We start from the raw sequence: 21002 nt of genomic DNA, 5'->3' as shown, positions 1-21002 counted from the left end.
TTCCTGGGAAGTTATTTGTTATGAGGTGCTGAGACTATCCAAGGCCTGGTTTTACTCTGATCTTTGCCCTAGTCCACAACTCGTGTGTTTGTCAGAAGCTGCTGTGGAAAACACTAAAAGAAGAAGGCAGGGAGAAAATAAACCACAGGGAGAAAACACTGTCCTATTAACAGCAGTGTATTTACCTCCTAGCAGGATAGGATCTCTGCCCAGCGTCTTCAGGAGTTTGCACAGCATAGCGAGGCTGCCTCTGCCACTGGCTTGGCTTCAGGCCCTCCACAGAAGAAATCACATTTGCCTTCCATGGAGGTTAATTCCTCTGCTCTGCTGCTCTAAACTTCTGAAGTGGGGGACAGATGTCTCCTGTCCACCCTGGGGGTGGAGATTTCACCCCTGATTTCAGCAAGATCCCCTTCCACACCCAAGCCAGAAGGATGCAGGTCCCTCAAGTCAGAACCAGTGGTCTCCCACAGCAGAGCCCAGTGAAGAGGGGCACGGAAGAACTAAGCTGTGATGGAGCTGACTCACCTTTCTGGAGACAGCAGCCAGGGGTTCCGGCTGTCCTCCCCCAGCACCGCCTTCCTTCACACTCAGATTGCACACTGAGCCTGGCGCAGGGGCCAACACAAAAGCTCTTAAACTCCAGTCTTTGTTTTAGGTTGTAGCCTTCTGCTCCATTTACAGAAGGGTTAGAAGTAGGACAGACAGTTATATATTCTAAACGAATAGTTTCCAGAGACTGTTGAGCTTGTCTCACGGAACTGTTTTCCCTTTAAGGAGAAGCATCTGTTGTGGCCTGTCTGCGCTACCCAAGAAGGCAGAGATGTGTTAAGTTTTGATTACAGAAACTAAGCCTATGCTCCAAGCTTATGTTTTTGGTATCTTCTGTAGCAAGTAGGCAAGCAGTCCAAATAACCTTCCTCCCTTTAATCAGAGCAGGTCAAACCCCTCCCTGAAGTAAGGCTCCAAGACTGAAAAATACCACCAAGTCCCTGAACTACTTCAGCTATAGCAAGGGACCTTCTCACAGACCTCAAGCTGTTGAGAAGTGCTATTTCAATGATTAACTTCTAAAAGAGTCACTAGCATGTCTCTAAAGGCTTAATTCATCAGCTCCAAGCAAGGCTGGAGAACACACTTCAGACAGCAAAGGCTGGCCTGCACAGGGTGCAATCACAGAGGCTCAGCTCAAGGTCCAGAGCAGGCACAGAGCTCCATCACCAGCATTAACATTCACATTTGCCCAAGCACTCTCCCCAATAAAACCCAGCACCTCTGGGAAACCAGCACGAGGTATGCAAAACCTGTCTGTGCTGGAAGCTCACAGCAACTCAACAGAAGCAGTTTCTCTGCTAGATTAATATTGATTTACCACATTGTTTAAGCTCAAGCGTCCTGCCCCACCATTCAAACCTTGAACAACCATACCGGAAAAAGCTGCTCATGTCAAGTACTTCCTATGACAGCAAGAGAGTAATGGATACCACCTTCCTCAACATCTGGCACATGCAAAAAGCCTGCATTCAGTCAAGACAGAAGCACACTCAAAATCTTCACTCTAGAGAAGTACCAAGCTCCCCACCAGAACCCAGTGGCTTCAGAGACCTCACTTCCATGAAGCAGCCTGATGGAAAGACAGTGCCCATGCTGCACGGCCGGCTTAGCAAAGAGCTCATTAGAGCAGCTTTTCCCTTTGGTCAGCAGAGACCTCCTCACATCCCATCTTAAAACTCTTACTTCTCCAGGCCCAGCTCAGAGCATTAGATCAGCTTTCCCCAAGCAGGAGAGGGGCTGGCTGGTACACCAGGGGAGTTGGTTTGGAGCGGGGTGTGCACAGGATAAAGAACAGCTGCTTCCCCTCACTTTGCAACCCAGACAGGAGTGCTCAAGACTCCCCAAGACCTGCAGAGGGATTCAGCATCTGCCATCCTCCCAGTCTTGCAAAATATAGGAAAATGCTTGTTAGTGCAGGCATAGGTCAGCCTGACAAAAGCGGTTCAACGCTGCCTCCTGACAGCACAACTATCCCCACAGGCTGCCCGCAACCATGCCCGGCTCAGCAGAGAGGGGAGAGGAGGGCAACATGGAATAGGGATGCCACAGTAACCATTGCTAGCACGCAGCAAAAACAGCGACAGTGTTGTGAGGCACTGCAATATTTCAGGCTGTCGTCCTTCCCCTTTCCTCCCATGCTAGGCTGGCTTTCTTAAGAACTTTCTCTATACAGAGGTTAGCTGATGAACTCGGACCTAACCCTGGGGGATAAAGGAAGACTAGACAGTGCTCAGGGACTGGGCTTCAGCAAGACTCAAACACTGCCTTAACAAAGGCAGTTCTGCCTCCCAGGATTGACTGGTTAAGTTATGTGCTGCTTTAAAAGTATTGCCTCTTCTAGAGAAAAGACAGCCTAGACGCTAATGTCTTCAGAGTCCTGCCCTAGTAGGAAGACAGGCCTGGACTCAGCTGGATTTTTCCTATCCTTAAAGTGGACCAAATCATACTCAGAAAGATCTAGTGGCACTTGAAAAACCTATCCTCTCCCCTCCCTCCCAAGCATCTTCCCCATGGATGCTTTGAGCACCCCTGACTTTTGGCCCTTAGACCAGAGATAACTACTCTTAGGATGAAAGAAAACTGCAGAGAGGAAAGAGCCAGCAAACCAAGGGAAACCAGATCCAGATGTGCCTCAAGCTCCAGCCCGTGTGCCGGCAGCACAGCGCAGCCATGCAGGAAGCACGAGTGAAGCTGTGTGCAGGGACTGAGACCAGAAAGCAGTGCTCACCTTATTGTGATCCATTTCCCTCCCTGCCCTCCCAGCCTGGCCCCTCCTTCCCCTTACACGCTGCACAAAGGGTAACAAGATCAGCCAGGCTATTTTCTTGCCAATATGTGGAAAGCTGAAACCTTATGCTTCCCCACAACACCATCCCACTGCAGGAGGGCAGCACGAACAGTACCATCACCATCCACATGACACACAATATCGAAGCTTCACAAAAGGATGCATGCAAAAATGCGTGTGGCCCTCCCAGACCCGCTCTGATCCAAAAGCAGCTCATCTTTTGCTGAGCCTCACACTTGAAAATAACTGTATCCAGTGGGCTGCCTCATTTCCCCAGGCAAGCCTGCCCCAGTCTCCCCCACCTCCCAACTCCCTTTCAAATAGGGGACTCGGACTAATTCATCTTGTTAAAAATCAAAACCAGCCGTTGGGACTCGAACAAAATTAGAGTTGTTCTTTGAAGCCCGCCTGGCCTATTTAGGAGGGCACTGCCGTTACTTGGCAGGTTTTGTAGCTTTGCCGCTCAGGGGCAGCTCAGCTGCTGCTCCAGATGTGGCAGAGAAAGTAGTTACAACTACTCTCCCTTCCAGAAAGGGCCCATAACTCCCGTTTTCCATTCCCACTGCAGGAAGGGAGCTGTGTGCATTGGAGACAGCAGGTGGGTACTGGGAGCAGAGCTCGCCAACACACCTGGGAGCTGCACAGCAGCTCTCATGTCCCTCAGCTTCAGGGATTCCCTCCATCCCTCCTTCCAAAACTTTCACCATTTTAGTTAATGACCACACTATGACAACATCCAGAAAAAACATCTTTCCAGCTAATTTTAGTCCAGGTCTTCCTTCCTACTCTGCAGATGCTCACAATACTTACAAGGAACAGGAGATTGAAGAGGAAGAGGAAGTACTTGGTGACTTTTAGGCAGCCAGACCCCATCTTCTCTCACTTACAGGACCTAAAGGGAAAGCAGAGAGAAACACTTATGTTAGTGACAGGCCCTCCAGGAAGTTTCAGAGCAACACCCTTACCCTGTGCAGAGCTCTGGATCAGCTGGTGGGTCTCAGAGCAAACACACAGAAAGCATGTGCTCCATAGATTACCCGAGCTGCCTTTTCAGGGCAGCAAAACAGGACACTACCATCATCACAAATACAAACAGCCACTGCTGCCAAGATCTGGAGAGTGACAGAAGGCTATCAGCAGTTACAGAAGGCATTTAATCACAAACACACTGCTAATTCCACCGTTTATACAGACCTTGCCTCAACAGCATAGCACGTAGCACGGGGAATAAACAAGAGGAGCTAGAGATTGCGCACATCTTACTGGCATCGCAGGGACGTGGTGGGATGGCTCTGATGACTGGAGTGTTGGAATGGAAGGATACGGGCTCTTTAGGAAGGACAGGCAGGGGAGACAAGGATAAGGTGTCACCCTCTATGTCAGCAACCAGTTGGAGTGCACGGAGCTCTGCCTGGGGATGGGTGAGGAGCCGACCCAGAGCTATGGGTCAGGTTTAAAGGGAGGGCAGAGACAGGAGATGTTATTGTGGGGTCTGCTACAGGCCACCTGACCAGGAGGACCAAGTGGATGAGGCCCTCCATGGACAGACAGGAGCAGCCTCACGTTCACAAGCCCTGGTCCTCATGGGGGACTTCAACCACCCTGATATCTTTTGGAGGGACAACACAGCAGGGCATAAGCCATCCAGGAGGTTCCTGGGATGTGTTGATGATCACTTCCTTCTCCAAGTGATGGAGGAGCCAATGAGGAGAGGTGCTGTGCTGGACCTTGTTCTCACCAACAAGGAGGGTCTGGTGGGGAATGTGGAGTCAAAGGTGGCCTTGGCTGCAGAGACCATGAAGTGGTGGAGTTCAAGATCCTTAGGGGAGCGAGGAGGGGGCACAGCAAGCTCACTACCCTGGACTTCAGGAGAGCAGACTTTGGCCTCTTCAGGGATCTGCTTGGCAGAGTAACATGGGATAATGTCCTGGAGGGAAGAGGGGCCCAGGAAAGTTGGTTGATATTCAAGGATCGTCTCCTCCAAGCTCAAGAGCGATGCAATCCAAAGAGGAAGTCAGGCAAAAATGCCAGGATGCCTGCGTGGATGAACAGGGAGCTCCTGGACAAGCTCAAACACAAGAAGGAAGCCTACAGAGGGTGGAAGCAAGGACAGGTAGCCTGGGGGGAATACAGAGAAATTGTCCGAGCAGCCAGGGATCAGGTTAGGAAAGCTAAAGCTCTGATAGAATTAAATCTGGCCAGGGACATCAAGGGCAACAAGAAAGTTTGTATAGGTATGTCAGTAATAAAAGGAAGATGGAAAAATGTGGGCCCTCTCTGGAAGGAAATAGGAGACCTGGTTACCTGGGACATAGAGAAGACTGAGGCACTCAATGACTTTTTTGCCTCAGTCTTCACCAGCAAGGGCTCCAGCCACACCACCCAAGATGCAGAAGGCAAACGCAGGGACTGGGAGAATGAAGAACCACCCACCGTAGGAGAAGCTCAGGTTTGAGACCACCTGAGGAATCTGAAGTGCACGGGACCTGATGAGATGCATCCACAGGTCCTGAGGGAACTGGTGGATGAAGCAGCTAAGCCACTATACATCATATTTGAAAAGTTGTGGCAGTCTGGTGAAGTTCCTGCTGACTGGAAAAGAGGAAACATAACCCCCATTTTTTAAAAGGGAAATAGAGAGGACCCAGGGAACTACAGGCCGGTCAGTCTCATCTCTGTGCCCATCAAGATCATGTAGTGGATCCTCCTGGAAACTGTGCTAGGGCACATGGAAAATAAGGAGGTGATTGGTGACAGCCAACATGGCTTCACTAAGGGCAAACTGTGCCTGACAAATCCAGTGGCCTTCTACAACAGAGTTACAGTGTTGGTGGATAAAGGAAGAGCAACTGACATCATCCACCTGGACTTATGCAAAGCATTTGACACTGTCCCATATGTCATCCTTGTCTCTAAATTGGAGACACATTGGTCTGATGGACGGACCACTCAGTGGGTAAGGAATTGGCTGGATGGTTGCACTCAGAGTTGAAGTCCGTGGCTTGATGTGCAAGTGGAGAGCAGTGATGAGTGCCGTTCCCCAGGGGTCAGTGTTGGGACTGGTGCTGTTTAACGTTGCTGGAGACAAGGACAGTAGGATTGAGGCACCCTCAGCAAGTTTGCTGACAACACCAAGCTGTGTGGTGCAGTTGTCACTCTGGAGGGAAGGGATGTGCCATCCAGAGGGACCTGGACAGGCTGGAGAGGTGGGAACGTGCAAACCTCATGAAGTTCAACAAGGCCAAGTGCAAGGTCCTGCACATGGGTTGGGGCAATCCCAAGCACAAACACAGGCTGGGCGATGAGTGGATTGAGAGCAGCCCTGGGGAGAAGGACTTGGGGGTATTGGTGGATGGAAAACTGACTCTGGCCAGCAATGTGCGCTCTCAGCCCAGAAAGCCAACCGTGTGCTGGGCTGCACCCAGAGCAGTGTGGGCAGCAGGGCGAGGGAGGGGATTCTCCCCCTCTACTCCGCTCTCACGAGACCCCCCTGCAGTGCTGTGTCCAGCTCTGGGGGCACCAACATCAGAAGGATACGGACCTGCTCGAGTGGGTCCAGAGGAGGCCACAAAGATGCTCAGGGGGCTGGAGCACCTCCCCTGTGAGGACAGGCTGAGAGAGTTGGGGGTGTTCAGCTGGAGAAGAGAAGGCTCCGGGGAGACCTTGTGGCGGTCTTCCAGTACTTAAAGGGACTACAGGAAAGATGGGAAGGGACTCTTGATCAGGGGGTGTAGGGATAATGGCTTTAAACTGAAAGAGGGAAGATTTAGATTAGATATAAGGAAGAAATTCTTCACTGTGAGGGTGGTGAGGCCCTGGCACAGGCTGCCCAGGGAGGTTGTGGATGCCCCATCCCTGGAAGGGTCCAAGGCCAGGTTGGACGGGGCTTGGAGCAACCTGGTCTAGTGGAAGGTGTCCCTGCCCATGTCAGGGGAGTTGGATCTAGATGATCTTTAAGGTCCCTTTCAACCCAAACCATCCTATGATGGTTTAATCATAATAGCATCAACCAAAACACCAACTCTAGCTACCATTCCCAGCACAGAAAAGGGATGCGCTTCAACTGAAAAAGGAATTCACAAGGCCACCTCCCTTCCCCAGAAAAATCTCATCTCCTCATGACCCCTAAGCAGCTGAAGGAACACTGAAGAGCAAGGCCAAGGGGTCAATTTAAAAGGCAACATTAAATCAAACTTCCTGTGCACAGCTCGGCACCTGGTGCTTTGACAATGCATGAGGACCAGTGAGTCTCCTCCATGGTTACATCTACCCATTCTGCTGCAAGATCAAGACAGGCAAGATTTCAACAAGTTGCAGTTGCCAAAGCCAACCTCAGAAGTTCAAGGCGGTGTGGGAGCACTGATAAAACAGGATACTGGTTTTAATTTGTTGGTACCAGCCACACAAACTACACACATCCATGAGGTGGCCAGCAAGTAATAGAGAGGGCGAGAGAAAAACTCCAAGGCAGGTCTTCACCACAGAGAGAAGGTACTTCACTGTATCTGAAGTTAACTCTGCTCAATTACCATGGCTGAAGCCTATATAAAGCATGAGAAGAGATGACAAGGTTGCTCTTAGCACTGCAAATTAGGAAGCTTATCAGCTATGGGTCCTCATCAGGTCTTCGCACTACAGGATCCAGGGATTGAAGAGATCTGTGTTCCTGCAAGCTACTTCAATTCTCACTTGTCCGACAGCAAAGAGCTCAGAAGCTAGAAAACGTCCCACAGACCATCCCCGCTACTGGAGGAAGCCTCCAGTAAGCCTGGGGAAGCAGCACAGCTGAGTAACACATGAGGACTGGTGGGGGAACGTCTCAGAGGTCAGCTTTCCTGCCTCTCCTTCCGTCCTCATGCTCAGTTACATTTCCTCCATAGGCTAGAGAGGACTTTTAAGTTCCTTAAAATTTGCCTTAGCAAGCTCCTTGCTCAAAATAGACCGTGCTGCTTCAAGAAGCAACAGCCAGAGGAAGAGCAATACTAGGCTGGGGTCACCAGTCTGGCCTGGGAAGAGTCAGCCCCAGAGCAAGGTCAGCAGGGCTCCCTGCCACCAGCCTGGGTGTACCAAGGGTCACTGGAGCCCAGTGCATTCTTTTGTTTCAGTCAAAGGCTTTTGCTTAATCCTATTAAATATTTAGGTTAACTCTGGAGCTAAACTGGTATGTGGGCCTTGCTATAACTGGCTAGTCCTCCCACCAAGCAATGGTCACCCTCCAACTACCGGGAGAGAGCAGAAATCTGAACTCTGTGGTTGAAGACAACACTACTCCTCTAACTTCAAGGGGTGCCACAGAGAGAGGCTGAGGTAAGCCCATCACTGCACAGCACCTAGCAAAATGCTATTGAGATGGGAAAGCAGCACAGAAATGCAATCTTAGCCAGCTGTGCTACAGGCTGATCTTAAAAATCCCATCTCTATAGCAGTCATTGCACCTAAGGACCTCTTACTGCACAGCCAGGTTAGAACCATCTCAGTTACTTTTCATGCAGTTAACTCCTCAGGTCAGAGCCCATAAAGCCAGCAGCACCCAAAAGTAGGTCCTTCAAATTAGCCAGGGAAATCTCCTGTAATAGTTTCTGGTCCATACTTACACCAAGTACCAAATCCACAGCGTTCCCCTTCCCAGTCCCCCCCAGGAGCAGCTGTTGGCTATGAGCTGGGTCTGTTCCAGCGCGGATGCGCTATGTAACACCTGCATCACTACCAACCTATGAAAAGCGAGCCAAGGCTCACTGTTAGCAGATCTTTACCCTTGGTTAGTGACAGCAAGTTTATTCAACAAGCCTTGTTTATGTTAGAGCAGCTCACCTACTACAAATCACACGCCAGCTTGCTGTCACAGAACGGCTGTAACCCAAAGACCACCGTGCCCTTTAATGGTATCTCAGAAAAAGGGGTGTTTGAGCAGGGAGAGCACAACTATCGCTTCCTTCAAACTGTGTGCTCCCCTCCTTTCCCCTGCAGGAGAAACATTCTCTCAGGCCATTAATCCTGGCAAGCACCAACACCTAAGACTGCACTTGGAGAGGATAACTAAGACATAAGTTTTCCCATCCAGCTGTCTTGCTTACTGGCTTCACCATGAACACATCTCCTCTTAATAGCATCACAACCGGAGCCAGGCAGTCTAACCAGAACACTGAGGCAGCCAGGTCCCTAGGCCATGATGAATGTCTGTTGTGGGGGATACAAGTGTTTTTCTACTCTTCCACCTAGCCAAGAACTAAGGTAAATAATAGCCTTCTGCGTAAGGCACTGGACTTCTTACCTCAAGATGTCCGGTCCCAGGTGCAACTCCCCTTATTTTCAAGCTGGTGGGGCAACTCCCAGTACTTGCTGATTTGCTTCCTAGGACTAAGTAGCCACGTGCTGCCTATTTCCAACTGCTCACACTGCTTTGATCAGTTGGGAAAACAGAGATTTGCAGAGCTGTTAGAATCTTTACAATAGTTATCTAAGATAATTAAGGATTCAAACAAGTTGAGAGGAGCTAGTGTGGAAGAAGACATGCCTGAGGTGACAAGAGTAAAAGATTGCTTTCGGGGCTCTTCTACCTGTTTGTTCAAGGCATACCATCTTCAATGGGTATTAAAAACCCCCCAAACCCAACTGTGCATTACAGCATTACACACCGTTCTCCTCTTGCCACAGGGAGATACACCTCTTTCATAGCTCCTAGCCATAAAATAATTCAAAGCACAGTTTTGAAGCCAGAAAAAACCCCAGGTTTTTAGGATTTTGCTTTCAGCTTTTAAGATACTTTAGGGCTCCAGATACTGAAACATTACAGATTTTCCAATTCTTCTGCTCTCCTTAAGAAATTACTTTTGTTCACTACATTAATGCAACTCCTCAAAACCCTACCTTCTGAAAACTAGCAACACTGCCATACAGAAGAAGCAGCAGCTCAACAAAATCTCAACAGGTTTGGAAGCAGACAAGCTTGGAGTTATTACAACTCGGCCCTATCCACAGGACACTCAACAGTAAAGGGCTGGCTTAAGTACTGAGTTTTGCCAGCCAGTGCTGCTTGTGGCAGTCAGAGCTGACCATCTGCCTTTTGAAGCTGGTCAACTTTTGATCCTTAACATCCTGCAGCAACGCACACAAAGGTTTAATACATGAAGTTTGCAACTTTTAAATTCCACTGATTGTCCACAATTGTTTGTTTCCTCCTTTTCCTCTCCACCCCAGCTTTGACCATTTGAATTTTCCTCCCCAAGCAGCCACACCCACTCTTTTTAACAATCCTGCCCATATGCCTCCAAATTTTCCCTGTTATTCTCCAGATTGCTGCCAGCTCTGCAGAGGATTTCATGAGACCATACTGTCAACTTTCAGAGTGGCATTTCTCCCAGCCTCTCATTTCCCATCCTGTAAAGATATACAGGATTATTTATGCACATCTATCCGTTTGCTGCTTTGAGGCACTACTGACATAAAGGTTTGGTTGCCAACACGGCCAGGTCAGCTTCTGTGTAGTTGATTCTGGGTCTTTCTTAGCTCAGCTTCAGCCCCAGGACCTGAAGGGAAAACTAACTCCAGGAAGGCACCAGCTGATCCAGGAGCCCGGGGTTCCCCATGGGGGAGGGAATGGGACAAGTCCACACAGGCTGAACTGGCACCATGGGATGGCTCCCTGCCCCCTCCACCACCCCCAGCTCTCAGGCCTGTCGTTCTCCCAACAACAGTGATGACAGCAAGACTGGTGTGCAGAGCACAAAATCCAGGACATGTGTGTCTGAGGGGAGGCAGACAGAGGCCTGCTTTGTTAGCAAGTCCCATCACAGCTCGGAGATTAATTTATTTTTGTCACAGGAGTCTGCGATACTCCCCCCCCCCCCCCCCAAAGGTGACCACAGCAAAGGACAGGCGATACCGGGAGAGCCGAACACCTCTGCGACCCAGCCCCACCACCGGCTGGCGAGGCAGGAGGAGGAACACTCATGCACAGATGTTATAAGGGCCAAAGCTAAGCTAATTTTTAATTGCAACTCTGCTCTCTGGAATTAGGTCCTGCACTGCCTCCGCCTAGCAAGCGCTGCATGTTTGGTGCTCGCTGAAGGTTATGACATTTGGCTCAGGCTGGTGCTATACAAGCCTGGGCCGTGCAGCTCTGCCGTAAGAGCTCAGCCTTCCTCTGCAGCACGGCCCTTGCAGCACAGGTTTCTTCCTGATGAGCTCTGGCAGCTGAAGCACCTCAGCTGCCAAGTTATTGTACAGCACAAATAAGGGGCTCATTTATGAGCACGGAGAAAGAGAAGGAGACAAGCAGGAACAACCTCAACACAAACCAGAGTAGATCAGTTGGGGAAATCACCGTCTCGGTACGTTTACAGGCAATTGCAAAGTTCCTGCAAACCCTCCCAAGAGCAAGGAGCTCTGAAGGCCAGCCCCAATACTCCAAGTCAAGTAGAAGAGGGTTCACATTTGAATGCATCTACATAGCCTGGAAGATGCTGTCCCCTCTCCCCGAGGTCCTGTTCCTTAACGAAAGGAAACGATGGGTTACAGAGAAGCTGCAGGTTGTCTCTAGTACGTTGGGGAGTTGCTCCCCACTACCACCCCTCAGGCTCCAACCCCAGGGGATGTAAAACAAAGACAGACCCCATAGGATGTGCTGCTACTAGTTTTTACCAGGCTAGGATGAGGTCAAGCCAGCAACAGAATTGTTTTCTAGTTGCTATTCCCCTGGCCCCCACAAACACCTTGAATGCCCTGTATGGCTGGCATGCCGGCTCCATCCTGCTATCCCTCCCAACTTCTAACTTGAGAGATGCAGCAGCCAGCGCTGTGAACTAAGGTTCTGCAGCATACCCTGAGGCCTCTGATCCTTCACACCTTGCAGCTGATGTGGTAGGTGGATCTTTGGATTAAAGTTCAGCTAGTCCACTGAAGCAACCTCCAAAGCAGCCTCAGCTGATCACGAGCACTGCAAGTGTCTCCTGACACAGCAGGCAAGCACCACCTTCCCCAGGTCTACCCAAGCCTTATACATTGCAACAGGCTGTTTCCCTCAAGATAGTATTACCAGGCTGGACTTTGAAAACCTCTAAAGCTCTCCCTGCTCTGGTCTCACCTCCCTGCCTTCTTTTCACACCACAACAGTGACTGGGGTTAGCTGGGCTCCTTTGTGGACAGATTGACCAAGAAGGCCCAGAGAAGGAAGAGCTCCCACTGATGTACTCAAGTTGCAGAACTGGCTCCCTCTGACCAAAGCAACTAGCACCTGTCCCTAGGAAGGGATCAGCAAGGCACTGGTTCCATAAAGATGTTTATCTGCACAGCAATTTGCATGAGGTTAAGGCCATTTTGAAGGTTAGTGCAGTTACTTTGCAGTATTACCCCAATCCAGAAAGCAGAACCAGATCAGCTGTACACCAGGCTAGAGACCCACAGAAGCCAGCTGGGGATCTGAGGTTGCTCACTAAATGGCCACTTCCACTTCCAGCTCCAAGCCAGACACCTGCCCACAGGAGAGGCTGGGGAAGGGGCAGCCCAGAAAGCCACTATCTTAACAGCTGGGGAGGAAACATCATCTTTGACAGGATTTTGAGCCCTTGCACCATGACACCCAGCTGCTGGGAATGCTTCTCTATCCATGCACGTGAAGAACAAGCACTTGGCAATCAGAAGATCATCAGTGATGAGACAGGACAGCTTCACACAACAGTACCAGTTAATGAACAATGACAGAGTTACTAAGTCTCCTGTTAACCAGGTACAGCACTGCCCTCCGGGCAGAGACTGCAAGTTACTGCCACATTAACACACAAAGAATATCCCAAGGAGTTCATCTTGTTGACGTTAATATTCACAGGCCTTGGACTTTTAGTACACCTGGGAAGTACATCTTGTCTCTGGCAAACAAATAACTGCAGAGCCAATGAAAGACTCAGGTCTGAATTCATTGAACTTTTCTTCAAGCTCCACTGAGATAACACCAGCTGTGTAACAACCTTGAAAAAATAAACAAGATCATGTTTGTCATGGAGATTTACCAAACAGCATCTCTTCAAAAGTTACAATGGAGGGATTGAGGGAGAAGCTGGATCCTAAAAATTACAGCTGCTAATTAGGGTTATCCTCTCAAACAGGCCACACTTGTGGATGCAGAAATTATTTTTATATATATATGTGTGTGTGAATATGTCACTGCTTCAGATACAGTTTCTTTTTGAAGGAAAGTCTCAGAGCAAGGTAGAAAACTGTATTTCTGCATAATACAGACTTTGGAAACAGAAGGGAAGAAAAGAAGGTACATGGAACTGACTCTCTAATTCCATGCACTCTAGAGACAGTTGCTTCTTACGATAAGTAGAGGAGATGGTTTCAGGGCTAAGCACAAAGTCAGATAGCAGCGTAGCCCCATCGGCAAACTGCAGCATGATACTTAACTGTCAGCAAACTCTGATCTGTCCCTTAGGAGTACAGACATGCACAGGGACACCCTAACACGAGCCTCTGCGAGACATTCACAAGCCAGAGGCTCCCGTGTGCATGCAGCCCCTGCACATTTGCTATCCCTGGAGTAAGGGGAGCAGACTAAAGCAAGGCACCACTTGGCTGCAAGTACTGCAGAAATACCACTGGAAAGAAGTAGATTTCTCAGGAAACTAGATGAGTTTGAGGAAACTCATCAGCTCACACTGCAAAGGTAGATTTGCTCCTGGTGCACCTGGTAAGACATTAAGGTTTTCCGTTTGACTTCTGTAGTTAGTATATTCTTGTGTGAATAATCTGACAAGCAACAGTGTCATCGAGCGAGACCCAAGATTAGAAAGCACTCGTCGGACTGCCTACAATGGCAAAGGTTTTTCAGCATGTTTTGCCACAGCAAGCACATGTTGTGCATTCTGCAAAAAGGAAATGCGTATTTTAGAACTGTACTTCTGATGCTCGAGGGGAAGTGATTAGATATTTATAAACCACTATCATACTGTTAAAAAGAAACCAACTCACAGTTCAGTATCAAAAAGCAGCACAGGTTTTAGAAGCGCCTGTTACCATCTCTCTATATTTACAAGGGGTGCAATCAGATTTTAAGAACATCTGGACTTCACACTTCAGTTTGAAAGCCAACATTTAAGTAGGTCTTCAGTCCCTGGAACTGGCAAATTGAGAAAGTTCTTTGCTATTTTCAGTCTATACACTCATGCTTGCACAGCATGACAGTATTTGCAGGACAGTATTTCTCCTATTTAAGCAAATCTTTCCATTCAGCAAGACCAGAGATACAACTCTGCCAAAAAAAAGAGGGGGAAAAAAAAAAAAAACAACACAACAAAAAACCCACAACCTGTCCCAGAAGTCATTTCGTTCTCCTCTCCCCCTAAAAAAAAAAACAAAACAAAAAAACCCACCAAAAAAAAAAAAACCAAAACCCAACTTACCAGAAATAGCAGACAGAAGAAAAAGCCAAAAGTACAGTTTAGTGGACTTTTTCTCTTTTTTATTACCACGTACTAGATTGTTATTCGTGCAACACACGCCACAGGTAGGGTCCAGAAAGAGGTCTCCACGCTGACTAAAACCAGCACAGGGTGCAGTAAAATCGCATAGTTTTCACAAAACTGGTTGGGCAACTCTGTCACTTGACTACATTGGCCCTTTAATGGCTCCAAAACCGAGACCAGCTCAGCTTTGTTTTCTGCACTTGGAGCTGTTAGGCTGTAAACTTAATCTCGGAAACAGATGCCCCCGCCAGCTCCTCGGCGGGTGAGCAGCACCTGCGTGTCAAAGGCGGTCCCCCACGCTGGCTTGCCCCACAGCCCCCCACGAAGGAGCAAAGCCCGTGGGCAGGACCTGCACCTCAAACTGCAGCAGGGTGGCCAGCACAGACGAGCAGCACCCCGCTTGTGCTCAGGTAAGCTTCTCCCCAGCATGGCTCCGCAGCGGGCAGAGGATGCTACTAAGCATTTGCTGTTGCCATCAGACTCATCAGTCTGGAAATCCCCAGTGCAAGCACGTGCACAGGACAGGCTCCCGAGCCTCTCTTCTCAGGCAAGCAATACCTTGGAGGTCAACAAATCTCCTCCAAGGAGTTGCACAATATCCCTCCCAATGCCACTTGGCTTGGAGATACCTTCCTGAGACCCAGCAGCCTTCCCTCCCTGCCAAAGCACCCAAAGGCTACCACAGCCCAAGCAGGAAGAAAGCCTGAACAAAAGATTTTTTTCTTATGAGACAGCCCGAGAGATTGCCAGACTGAAGTAGAAGCCAGGTACTATAACTAATTTTTATCTTTTCCGCCTCCTCCTCCCATAAGATGCAAGAGGTCAAGGTCAAGGACTTTCTACTGTAAAGTTCCCTTTCAAAACAAACTGGTTTTCAGTTACATCCACTTTCTCAGATGCTAGGGCAGATAACTAGCGGGTGTTTAGATTCAGCACACCCAAACCAAACATGTTTCTGAGAAATTACAGCATCTGCCTGAACTGGGAAATGAGGTTTCCTATTCTTTTTGGTTCTTTCCAGGAATTAGCAAGTATGTAGTAAAGGTGCAGAGGGAGTAGCTTTACTTAAGGCAGGAAGTTTTCCCCAGATTAGCAACTTGAACAGCAATTAAACAAACACCCTCTCTCTCCACCTCTACCTGTCGAACCTTGGGACTGCACCCCTCTTTTCCACAGACTGGTGGATGGGGCTGAGCAGAGCTCGGACACCGGCACCCAGCGTGGGAAGGAAGCCAAGCCCAACTTAAGCTTATCCCCCGCCATTCCCAGAAATAGCAGGCTCTCCAGTAGTTCGCTCCATAGCTGAAGCCAGACGCTGCTAGAAGCCAAGAGCTAGAGCTTGCCTACCCAGCAGAGCGTAGGAGGACGAGCACTCCCCCATGCTTCTCAGGCTAAGCCTTGGAGGAGCTCGGACACCCTGCCAAGCTAGCTGAGGGCTCACCAGTGCACTGAAGTCCCACATGGCTGGGGGGGACCAGCCCACTGGAGAATGCAAGTGTCTTCTGGCACCAGGATTCTCCCCAAGATCTCTCCTCCCTGGGTCCATCCACATGATCTTAAGTGGCAGAAAGGAAGAAGAAAAAAAACCACAACAAAACCCACCACAAAGCAAACAGAGACAAGACCTCTGGCTTGTCACTCTGAATGACTGTGAAGCTTTAGAATCCAGCCAGCTTTCTCGAACGACAGAAGACAGGCTATTAGTCTGCTTTAATCATATCACATGCTCTGTACCAGATCCTTTGCTGATAGCAAGGCCCTGATCTCAAGAAGCAGAGGTTTTAACCATTTAGCCCCACAGATCAAGCAGAGCTAGAACACTACTGCAGACCCAGCATGACCAGAAAAATCACAGAAGTCCTACTGGCACAGGAGAGAGTCTCAGCTCACAAAAAGATGTGTCTTTTGGCCTGTTTACAGAAACAGTCCCTTTACTATTTGTGATAGTCAGGAATCTTGTTTTTGCCAAATATACCATTTGCTAATGGCAGCACCCTCACCATTTACCAGCTGTCCGTATGCCTGCGGCTACTGAACCACTCCTGTTACTCTGCCAGTATGTTGGCACCGTGACGTGTGATTCTAGAGCATAAGACCACAGATCAGCAGCTGTAATAATCATCCCTCTTCAAGAAGGTCTGCCCTACCATGACGAAGGGCCCTCTACTCTACAATCTGAAGGACCCCATTGCAGGGCTGCCAGTACCCAGAGTCAGAAGTACAGGATTCCTGCGAGATTCTCACACAGAGTATCTCACAGTCTCTCCCAGACACACATATCAGGGAGGACAAGGAAAGCAACTTAGCAAACCTATTTGCTACAAGTAGACAAGGACGGCTGAGCCAGGAGTCTCCAAACTCAACAGACTCAATGGTGCGGAGCTATTCACACCACAGTGGTGCGGCAGCCACGAAAAGATTACTGCCAGCCCCAACCTCTGCACTCACTGCCCGCTGCTCGAGGAAGAGCTTTCCTTCCCATCACACCATCCCAGGGTCACAAGGCCCCACGCCCCACCGCAGCCTGATCTGCCTGCTGGCGAGATGGCACTGTCACAGTCTGAGGAGGAACATTTCACAACATCCTGAGTTTCACGCCACAGATACCACTTGACACTACCAGCGGGCATGAATGAAAAGACAAAGCCAGAACTATAAAAAGCTGCAGAGGAAGGGAGTCTGTCTCAAGCAGCCCTTCTTTCCAAAATAATGATTTAGAGAGGGCAGGGGCAACAAGAAAAGCCTGAAGTACAAGAGTTTACAGCACAGATGTTTTCAGTCACTCCAACATATCAACCACACTTTCCCCCTCCAATATCAATGTGAATAATACAAATAGTTTCACATTTGTAACTGGCAGCACCTGGCCACAACAGCCTCGCTGGTCTGATCACTCTGAGGATGCAGCTCAGAAGCAATTTCACGCTTTACGCTGGAAGAGTTGGTCCCCACAGGGGCTGCTGTACAGTCTCCGAGATGTATGGCAGCATCGTCTAGCACTTTTTTCTTCCACCTTCGCAGAGCAGTCTCCTCACCCCAAGCTCTTCCTACAGGAGTAAGGAAGTGGAAAAGAAAGCTGCACTGTACAGCAGTAAAGCACAGAGCTGTGAGGAGCAAGAATAACACAGCACAAGCTGTTACAGAAGCCGCAGTGAAGCCGCTTCGTTCCCCACCTAAGCATTTTAGGAAGTGAAATGCCACAATAAGAAATCTCAGCAGACAAACCTGGGAAACAAGGGGGCCTCTAGAAAACACTTAGCCAGCTGGAAGAGATGCTCAAAAACTTTTTGTCTCCCTTCTCTGAAGATGGTCCTGGAGGCCAAGGCAGACTGCAATACATACAGGTGTTTTGCTACCCTGCTGACTGCCACATTACCCGGCAGGTAAACCCAGCAGACTTAATTGGAGCAACTTAATTGGAGCAATGTGAGAACATTACTCAATTATAGACCTGTCACCTGCAGTTAAGATCACACCTCCATCAAACACCATCCAAAAAAAAAATAATCAATCCATCCTTCCAAGCGCCACATGCGTAGGTTATGGACAGGGCTGCTTCAAGCCAAGAGGAACAGACATATGGGATAAGTTCCCCAGGAATTTGGCAGTTAAAATAGACAGCAAGACTTCGAAAAGCTGGGTCTGTTTTGGGAAAAGGAGGGGCCTCCTTGGAGTCTGCAGACCTACGCACAGCGGTCTGGAAAACGGGTTCAGCTGAACCTGGACCAAGGGAGGCTGGGTGGCCTTTTCTACTTTCTTGAAAAGGTCTCCTTTTCTAAATTTAGAGCACAAACATTTCAGGAGACTGATGGAGCAATGCTAGAAGAATGAGATGGAAAAAGGGTAGTTCAGAGGTATTTATTTTAAAAAGAAAGAACTTTTATCCAGAATAACTGATTTACAAATATCAGAGAAGCCTCAATGCAGAGATAAATGCTCCCATTTCAGAGGGGGAAAAAAAGCAGGGCTATTTCATCTTTAATCAGTATCACAACTGAGGCTAAGATTACTTTTTAACAGGGCTGCAGACACATTTTTTTCATACTTGCCTCTGTCCCACCATGTTGTGTTCTTTCCCCCACAGCCCGCTCCCCAGAGACCATTTCTACTTCACACCAGTTCTACAATTTTTAAATCAAGCCAGACTTACTAATGACATCAAATTACAGCAAGGGGTCTCACGCATACTACCTGGGCAGGTTATGGCTGGGACACAAAGCTCCCTCTGCCCTCAGGATAGGTGCCCACCCCTCACTAGCACAGCAGCTTAAAACCCAGCCCAGCAAAGCCCCACTGCCCGCTCATCCTCCGACGGGAGGCTGCCAGCAGCACAGCCACCCACTGCAGGGCTCCAGGGCTCTCCACCGAGACCCTGAAGAGGGGAGTAACCTTCAGACCAGCACCGCAGTGACACGGCCGCTGACCTGGCTCAGCTCACGCACCGCTGCACGGGCCGCTCCTCCTGACAGCAAACACCCTGTGGCCAGGGCTGTCTCTCTTCTGGGCAAACAAGAGGCGACTGTTTAGGTTCCCATGGGACAACACCAGGTGCACAGCCATCTACTTGTATACACACTGGTAGGTCTTGCTCGTAGCTGACAGCTTGAGCTAGGAAGAGGTTTCCCATCTGCCTGAAGCTACGCAAAGCAGGAACTTACTGTTTTACTACAGGATCAAGTCTAAACCACCGCCACGACAGCCGCAACACGATAGACTGGGAATGAATGCAGAAACACCCAGGCTCTGAGACCACCACTGCAGCATCAAATCAAAGGAGCCTTTGAGGTCTTGGACTCAGGCATTAAAGCAGCTTGCTGTTCCTCAAATAGCCCTCCCTTGAAATAGCCTCTTCTGCCGAGGCAGCAGCCAGTTCGATGCTGCTTTTGACGCTAAGGAATTTCCACGCAGTTTCGGCAGCAGCATTGTGGTCACCTCAGTTTCATCGCGGGAAATCACGAGTCACAACACCTCCCCAGGAAGCGGGGGCGAGAGGAAACTCTTACCTGTCAGGTCCCCTTACATCAGGCAGGGGAGGCAGCAGCAGCCACAGGCGTCACTTCCCACCCCTTGGCAGCAGGCACAACTACTTCCATCTCAGCTGCACTCAGACAAGGCATTATCCCCCTTGGAGGGGAGGGACCCGCCAAGCCCTGAGCAGAGGGAGAAGCCACCTCCTCCAGAAAGTCCCACAGAGGGGCTGGGGTTTGCTCACAAGGCTGACCTGCCCCACAGGGCTCCACTCCCCATCACCACCAGCCTCCACGGACCTCCGTTGTACCCACAGGGTCTCACCCGTCCCCTCCCACCCCCCGACTCCTGTGCAGCATCCCCAGGGAGGTGCAGTGAACCCTGTGAGTGTAGGAGAAGGGCTGTGCCTTTACCACGTTTCACATGGCTCACCAGGGCTTCTCCACACCACAGTGGTCTAGCACTGTCCTGCACAGCAGCTACCGAGCAGAAGTCATCTTTAATTAAAAGAGCTTCCTTTGGGAATAGGCAGATTTACTGCACAATTCTGAGGGCTCTTTAGTTATTCCATGTGCAGTGTCTCTGCAAACCTGCATTAGAAAGGGACCTGAATGCAAAGAAGAGCCCAGCAGCTTCTCAGGCTGTTGGGAAAGTACATCCAGGCAGCTGGGTTCTCTCTGGTTGGGTTTCCCCCCTCCACCCACCCAAAAAGACTTCAGAGATGAGCATAATTAGAACAGCTGCCTGCCTTTTAAGCCCCAGTTTCTTCAAGCATCCAGCATAGATGCTGCAAAATAGTTCCCATCTCTGCTTGGCCAGTACAAAATTCAAGGTAGCAGCAGGGGGGAAACAGCCTTGCTAACCTGCAGGTCAGCAGCCTCCACAATCCAGGTCAGCACAGTATTCTGGATTCACGCTTTTGTACGAGCAGGGAGCCTAGCTCCACGATCACAAGACACGGAAGAATGGGAGCGAGGGGACAGGAGACGGAGTTTACTTAGTAAAGCACACTGGGAAGTTGAGGACATTCCAGCAAAGCCACTCAAGACTGACTCATCACCGGCAGCTTCAGTCCCCGCTGACACACACGGCAAACACATGACCGGCTCCACAGCGGTCAAGGGGACGCTTTGATTGCGCCACACCACCAGCATGAAACAAGCCCCGGAACCAACGCACAATTATAACTGCAGTACTAGAGACGGTGTCCTACCACGCCAGCCAGAACAGCACCCTTTTATGCAAAGATACTCTACAAATTATTCAGATACAACAAGCAGAATGGAGAGGAGCAGAGCAGACTTCATGGTGTCTTTCAAAAGCAGGTATGTCAGCTCTGGGGAGCAAAGTCCAAAAAACACTTGATACTGACATCACTGAATATAGAGCTTCTCCTCAATTTCTGTCCACACGTACTCCAATTAATGTTAAGCAAACCACTTGCAGGACCAAGAAGAAATCAGAAGAAAATCAGGTAGGAAGAGAATAAGACATTCCCAACACAGATATTTTTGCCTCTAAGACTGAAGCACCTAGAAACTGAAATGCCATGAAAGGTACAGAAACTTCCCTGGAAAGGTCTAACTGGAGCACTGAGTCATTCTGGGCAACAGCAGAGCTCCTCTAGTTAATTTGGGCTTCACAATTCATTCCCAACCCAACTGCTCATCATCTATCACAGGAGACATGCCAGCTCCAGGCGTTTAGGATTTGCACATTCTTATATTATGGGA

The 21002-nt window shown here is 49.4% G+C and overlaps 1 protein-coding gene across 3 annotated transcripts in view; it reads right to left on the bottom strand.

The window, feature by feature from the left end:
• The window catches only part of CD82 (CD82 molecule), a 41745-nt gene that overhangs the window by 15318 nt on the left and 5425 nt on the right, over window positions 1–21002 (bottom strand). For 2 of the 3 annotated variants that reach the window (XM_074809782.1, XM_074809780.1), the window contains exon 2: window positions 3653–3734. In XM_074809782.1, the coding sequence (XP_074665883.1) occupies window positions 3653–3715 (63 nt within the window). In that variant the 5' untranslated portion in view covers window positions 3716–3734. Of the gene's footprint in view, window positions 1–3652; window positions 3735–19304; window positions 19324–21002 lie in introns of those variants that run through there. The other variant, XM_074809783.1, reaches the window with a different exon arrangement.

The sequence above is a fragment of the Strix aluco genome, chromosome 31, assembly GCF_031877795.1.
Source record: "Strix aluco isolate bStrAlu1 chromosome 31, bStrAlu1.hap1, whole genome shotgun sequence".
NCBI classification, from domain to species: domain Eukaryota; kingdom Metazoa; phylum Chordata; class Aves; order Strigiformes; family Strigidae; genus Strix; species Strix aluco.
This window is presented reverse-complemented; position numbering and strand designations above follow the sequence as displayed.